Genomic DNA, 6,772 nt, shown 5'->3' with positions numbered 1-6,772 from the left:
ACATGTCACCCATTGAGCATGTTTGGGATGCTCTGGATCAACGTATACGACAGCGTGTTCCAGGTCCTGCCAATATCCAGCAACTTCGCACAGCCATTGAAGAGGAGTAGACCAACATTTCAGAGGCCACAATCAACAACCTGATCAACTCTATGGGAAGGTGATGTGTTGCACTGCGTAAGGCAAATGGTGGTCACACCAGATACTGACTGGTTTTCGGACCCCCACGGACCTTCCCGGACCCCCCCCCCCCCTCCCCCCAATACAGTGAAAATGCACATTTTAGAGTGTCCTTTTATTGTGGCCAGCCTAAGGCACACCTGTGCAATAATAATGTTGTCTAATAAGCATCTTGATATGCCACACCTGTGAGGTGGATGGATTATCTCGGCAAAGGAGAAGTGGCCACTAACACAGATTTAGACAGATTTGTGAACAATATTTGAGAGAAATAGGCCTTTTGTGCACATAGAGAAAGTCTTAGATCTTTGAGTTCAGCTCATGATAAATGGGGGCAAAAACAAGTGTTGCATTTATCATTTTGTTCAGTGTAGATAGGTGTACCTAATAAAGTGGGTGTCTTATCAGTGGAAGAAAAATTACGTAGTTGCCATACTTGAGTAAAACTAACAGAAAATGAATTAAGGAAATGGTAAAATCACCCAGTAAAACACTAGTTTAAGCAATCCATGCATTGTTTAAGAAATTGCTAGCAATGAATAAAGTTGCTTAATTTGAATGTTATGAAATTCTCTTCCTGGTTAAAACATGGCGGCTAATCGAGCTTTGCTCCGGGGAGGCCCTCCACCACTTTCTGCTAAGGTTGAAGGGTATGTTGACAGTTATGTTTAATTCTATTAGGATCCTTGATTTAACGATATCTAAGATAAACAAACGCAAAAAAGGTTCAACAACAGTATTGGAGGTCCGCGTGGTACATGTTCGGTAGCAGCTAACGCGTACGGTAGCTAACAAGCTAAATCTAATTTGACAGCTAAACCATCAGATACAAATCTCTGGCTAAACTTAGCTAGCGAATTTAGCAGCTACAGTACGGTAGTCAACTGTGCTTATTTTAGCGACTGTTGGCTCCCGGTCAGTCAAATAACAACTCAGACAGTAATGCTTGGTTAAACCTAGCTACAAAATATACTGTACCAATGATGTGACTGTTTCTTCCCCCTCAAAATTACTAGTCCTTAATGGCAAGTGGCATTATACAGTGCATTCTAAAAAGTCTGTCTCTGAAACCGCAAATATTGGAGAATGTAGTATACTGTAGGCTTATTCAATTTCAACCATTAAAACTTCAAAAACATGTTGCTGGCTGAAAAGAATGAGGCATGTGGCAGGACCATTTTACAGTGATTTGCGTTTATAGTAGGTGCAGTGAAGTATTTTTGTTTGATTTTAGATTTTGGAATCAAGTAATTGCTATGAGGTGAAAATATATATTCGGTTTAGCTTTTGTATGAGTGTATTTGTTCACAATATAGAAGTGATACAGCCCCAATATCAGTATCAAGCATTCTGGGACAGATTCGTACAACCTCTAAATCATGGGTATTTTTCTGAGCTTGCTGGTTTTATGTTCTACCTCATCAATATTTACACCCACCTAGTGTCCCAGATCTAAATATTTCCCTGATTAGAGGGTTGCAATGAAAAGATGTAGGGGAACTGGCTTTGAGGTCCAGATTAGAATACAGATGGTCTAAATTAAGCATTGAGCTAATTATGGTTTAAAGTCTTTGACCAATGACCACACCATTCACTGCCATAGCTGTGGGAAGTAGGGGTACTGGAGCCCAGTAGCAACCTCAACACGCGCATCAAATCACATCTTATCTTCAGCAAGTTAAAAGTAGGTTCTATTGGATTTAAATCTGGAGACTTGGCCAGTCAAGAATTTAACAGTATTTGACCCTGGAAACTCCCCTTGTTGCAATAGCAGTATGTTTGTCTTGCCTGATAAGGAAGTACCGTCCAATGAGTCTGGAGTCATTTACGTATACTTTTGATGACAAGATTATTCTGTAAACTTAACTATTCATATGTGCAGCTGTCAGCAATTAGTATAAGTGTGCTAGTAAGTGTGCTAGTTTCCCTGGCAGCCATATGTGGTCATAACACGCTCCATTATATTTCACTGATTAGGTGGTGTTGCATTTTTTTATAAAAACTTTCTTCGTGACATCACTTTAGTACTTGTTAATGCTTCAAGATTTTTTTTAAATTTTTGTTGATAAGGCACAAAATTGCTTGTTAAACATTTGTGACATACACTTGAACGAATACATTTGTGTACAGGAAGCAGTGTTTTCAGATAGGCTATGCCTGAAGGATGAAAAATAATGTCATAAATGTCAGACATTGGTTAAGGTTAGGGTAAGAGTAGGGGTTAAGATTACGATTTTAAGTCAAAACTAGGTCTAATGTTCTCTCTAGCTCATGCGCAATGCCAGCTTTGCCTTCTTCCTGGTTGAAATGCAAATTCAGTAAACCAATCACATTACTTTCCAACACCGGAAGAAATTGTGTTCTGTACACAACATTTTACTGTTTGTATATCGCATGTTTATAATGAGCAATTTCTGTCATCAAAATCTGTGATGTTGTAATATTTCTCTCTTGTTTATCTACAATACCTTTTTCCAGAAGTCTGCAGGCTGTTTTAAATGCTTTTCAGCCGACTAACCCTGCAATTCTGTTTTTCTTTGGCTCATTAGTGGTTTTAGCATGCAGTGTAGATAGACTCTTCTCAGGATAGTGGGGGTTGATTTATTCACTCTTACCTTCTCGGGCGTAGTCATTCCCCTCCAATGTTTTGGAATTAATAGTATGGTTTCTACTTTCTGTAAGAATGGAAGCAGACTGCAAGGAATTTATGCAGATTTTTACAATACTATTGTGCTTTGATAGAATGAATTCACATAACTGCCTAAAATCGCTTAGTCACCTTGCATGCTAAGCTGTGACTGTCCAGAATTTGGTTGTGCAACATTAAAAACTGAGTGAATCTAAACAGACACTGTTAGAGCGGCCAGATTTGTCTGCACCCCTTTTTCATTTTAATTAGAAATGTATTTTTTTTCTTATTTCATTGTTTCAAATTGCTTTTGCATAAACAGTGTACAAATGTTTACATACAGATATCACAAATAACATCACACAAGAAAAATATATTGTGTAAAGTCAGAGACACATGGCAATATACTGTATGTTACACTGCAAGTTACATTTTACTCTATAATTATTTTGGGAGGGAGGATAACTTCTACTAATGAAACATTGCTTTTACCTCACAGCTCATTTGCCTATCTGACAGTGAGGGACAGGCTGCCAACCATCCTCACAAGAGTCATTGACACCATCCATCGCAACAAAAACAAATTCTTTGAGGAGTTTGGCGAGGTAAGAAGCACTACTATTTAATCAGCCATTTTAAGCCAGTCCTGGCACGTTCTGATCTCCAGTTATTCTTACAGTGACCCCTTAGCTGAAACACACCAAACTGACCTGAGATGGGAGTCAGTGGTTTGAAGAACTCTCGTGTGTTCCCATAGGATGGAGTCCAGGCGGAGAAGAGGACCATTGGCTTACTGTCTAAATTGAGGAATGAGCTGCAAACAGACAAGCCCATTCTGGCTCTGTGCGACGCCCTGGAGGACACCGATGGCTGGAACCAGTACCTCCAGCGACAGCAGGGCCTGATGGGTGACCAGGACTCTGTCAGCTGGTTCAAGTCCCCCTGGCTCTACGTAGAGAGCTACATGTACCGCAGAATACAGGAGGCCATCTGGCTCAAGTGAGGACTAGTGCTGCTAAATGTTAGCATTTGCTAAGATTCGAGAAGGGGAATGCAAACTCCATGGTGTGTCATGATAATTCCTAAACATCCTTGATAATTACTTTTCAACCAATGTTATTTTCACTAGTTATTGAGAAGCTGTTAATAAGATAGTATTACTATCTTTATAAGCCCTTTCTTGTTTACTATCTAACTTTTATGTGTAGGCGTCATTTAACTTCTCTTTCTATTTGTGCCAGTCCTCCCATCAGCGACTTTGACGTGTTTAATGAAAGCAAGACGCAGAGTTTCTTTAAGTCCCAGCAGGCTGTTATTGCCCTGTGTACATATCTACAGGGCCTGAACAAGAACATGGATAACCTTTCAGAAATGCAGCTCATGGATCAGTTTCACAAACTACTGCAGGTGAATACTGCCAACATAAACGTAGCCGAAGCAGGGCGCTACAAGTAGCGAGCTGAAGATTGACAGTTTTCTTCCCATTATTGAACAGTTTACAGATTTCTTGTGTTTCCGTTCCTTCTCCTAGGTCTCTCTGTGGGGAAACAAGTGCGACCTGTCTATCTCTGCTGGAATGGAGAACTTTCAGAAGGCCAGTCCGATAGACTCTCTGTCTGACCTGAAGCCCTTCATCCTGGTGGATGACTCTAGTATGGTGTGGTCAGCTCTGACTTCCACCCGGAGACAAGGTGAGGACGGCAGAATCACCCCGGGGAGGGTGGACATCGTTCTGGACAACGCAGGCTTCGAGCTGGTAGCAGACCTGGTGCTGGCTGACTTCCTGGTGTCCTCTGGTCTGGCCAAAGAGGTGCGCTTCCATGGCAAGTCCATCCCATGGTTTGTCTCTGACGTCACGGCACAGGACTTCCAGTGGTCCATCCGGCAGACTCTGGCAGCCAATCACAAGTGTATGTCCAAGAGTGGCGTCCAGTGGCAGAGCTACATGCGGGAGGGCGTGTGGTCCTATCACGACCACCCGTTCTGGACGATGCCCCACGAGTATTGTGACATGGCAGGCGACGCACCCGACCTCTACGCCACCCTGCAGGGGGCGGACTTGGTTCTGTTCAAAGGGGATTTGAGCTACAGGAAGCTGACGGGGGACAGGGAGTGGGACCACACTGTGTCGTTTGATAGGGCCCTGAGGGGTTTTCAGCCTGCCCCGCTGTGCAGTCTGAGGACTCTGAAGGCTAACGTCCAGGTGGGACTTCAGCCGGGCCAGGGGGAGAACCTCAGTGCCCTGGATCCTGGCTGGATGACCAGCGGGAAGTATGCTGTGGTCCAGTTCTCCAGCCCACACAGGGAACAGTAGGGAGGCATGCAGGAAGGGATTTCAGTGTTCTGAGGAACTGGTGTTATTGGAATGATGTTGGCAGGAGAAAGTAAGGATGTGGGAAGTGGAGGAGTTTCATGTAAACATCAGCCTGATTTAAAGATATGGAGGATTTTGTTGTAACTTTTAAAACTTTAAACAACAGCCTTTTTGTTTCTCCAACAGAAGCAAAAATAATAAAAACATTTTGACCTAGGAGACCGGGTGGGTGCAATAAATGAGCTGGAACAGAAAACCAGCAGGCTTCAAACCTAGGGTCAGAGTTGAACTGCCCTGGTCTAAGGTGTTTGAATCCTGGTTGCTGCATACTGACGGTGGCGGGTGGTTACAGCAGAGGGTGCCACAAAAAAACAAATGGGTGGATATCAGACAGTGCTGCTATATCTCATTTCCCTCATGCAACTCTTTGGTGTGTTTAGTACATGCACAATTGTGTTTTTTGGCTGAGGAATCCATTCACCTCTAGCACGTGTGCTGTTTTTGCAATCTCAAAGTAGTGCGGAAAGGAAAATGGGATACAAATTGCAATTTCGGTGTTTGCTTCTGCTAAAGAAACTTTCCACAATAAAAGAGTTTTTTGTTTCACACACTGAATACTCTCCTGTGTTGCTGTGGCAATTCCATCATATTTAAGCACAGGAAGACAGAGGGACTTTAAGTGAGTATTTTAGAGGCTACTTATAGACAAAAAAGGTTATGTGATTATGATCAACGGCTGGCCAGCAGTCTGTCCTCCTGACCAAACACATGATTAATTTATTCAACAAGTTACTTTGTCCATTTAAAAAAAGATTTACTGTTGTTTACCGTTGTAAAGACCAGTATACTTTTTTGATGTTATTTATTTGTACTTCATGAAATTGGGCTCTACATCAACTCCAGTTTTTATCTGTTTATTTAGTAAATTAATTTTATATTCCAAGTGAAGAATTGAAACATCTTTGCCTGTTTTTTTTTTTTTTTCCATATTTTTTTTTTGGTCAACTCCCACATGAAAGATAAACATATTGCATATTAAATATTCATTCTTGTTGGATATTTGAACTTGGTGTTTACATGTTAGGTTGGTCATAATAGTTTACAGAAGTTTAACCAGCAGCAACAAAAATGAGTAGGTACTTTTTCCATAATATGCAAAATCCTTTTTGCTTGAGCTTGGTAAAACAAAATTGACATAACTGAAAAGTTTGTGGTTGCTAGTATTTTCTGGGTCTTAATCAAAGTCATTGGTTTCTTCTCAATGTATTTCATGTGTTTTTGTTTGCATGTGTCAGGGTTTGAACAGTGACTACTGTCCAGGAGTTGAACTGCAAGGTTATTTACAAATCATATAGATAGATCATAATCTTTCAGGCAGTGAAATCACATCTGTTTCATTAAGAATAGCTATTCATGTCTGACAGTATAAAATATGTTGTTCACTTATGTAATCCATCCCAGAAGATTGTCCTGGAACTTATCTGAAATTACTGGATTTTTCTCATTGCTAAAATCTGGAAATGACTTCTCATTTATTATAATAAAATTATTGGTTTAATAAAGAACTTCAATAACTGGTCTTCTCTGAATACTGTCATGAAAATGAAGCCAGAATTACAGTAAGAAAACAGGAACAGATGCTTGACCTC

At 41.0% G+C, this 6,772-nt stretch overlaps 1 protein-coding gene across 1 annotated transcript; it reads left to right on the top strand.

Annotated features, from left to right (window-relative positions):
• Nucleotides 1–607: 607 nt before the first annotated feature.
• On the top strand, nt 608–6,702 carry armt1 (acidic residue methyltransferase 1). Its single transcript, XM_010882152.4, has 5 exons — nt 608–830; nt 3,309–3,414; nt 3,567–3,808; nt 4,051–4,216; nt 4,341–6,702. Exons 1-5 carry the CDS (start codon nt 769–771, stop codon nt 5,121–5,123), a joined length of 1,359 nt encoding a protein of 452 aa, XP_010880454.2. The 5' UTR covers nt 608–768; the 3' UTR covers nt 5,124–6,702.
• Nucleotides 6,703–6,772: the final 70 nt, after the last annotated feature.

The sequence above is a fragment of the Esox lucius genome, chromosome 18 (genome assembly GCF_011004845.1).
Source record: "Esox lucius isolate fEsoLuc1 chromosome 18, fEsoLuc1.pri, whole genome shotgun sequence".
Classification (NCBI taxonomy): domain Eukaryota; kingdom Metazoa; phylum Chordata; class Actinopteri; order Esociformes; family Esocidae; genus Esox; species Esox lucius.
This window is presented reverse-complemented; position numbering and strand designations above follow the sequence as displayed.

Bases quoted from the DNA above. Each gene is read 5' to 3' on its own strand.
- armt1 (XM_010882152.4), top strand. From the start codon at position 769: ATGGCGGCTAATCGAGCTTTGCTCCGGGGAGGCCCTCCACCACTTTCT. The intron at 3,809-4,050 runs GTGAGGACTAGT...TATTTGTGCCAG, and splicing joins CAGGAGGCCATCTGGCTCAA to TCCTCCCATCAGCGACTTTG. The intron at 4,217-4,340 runs GTGAATACTGCC...TCCTTCTCCTAG, and splicing joins AGTTTCACAAACTACTGCAG to GTCTCTCTGTGGGGAAACAA.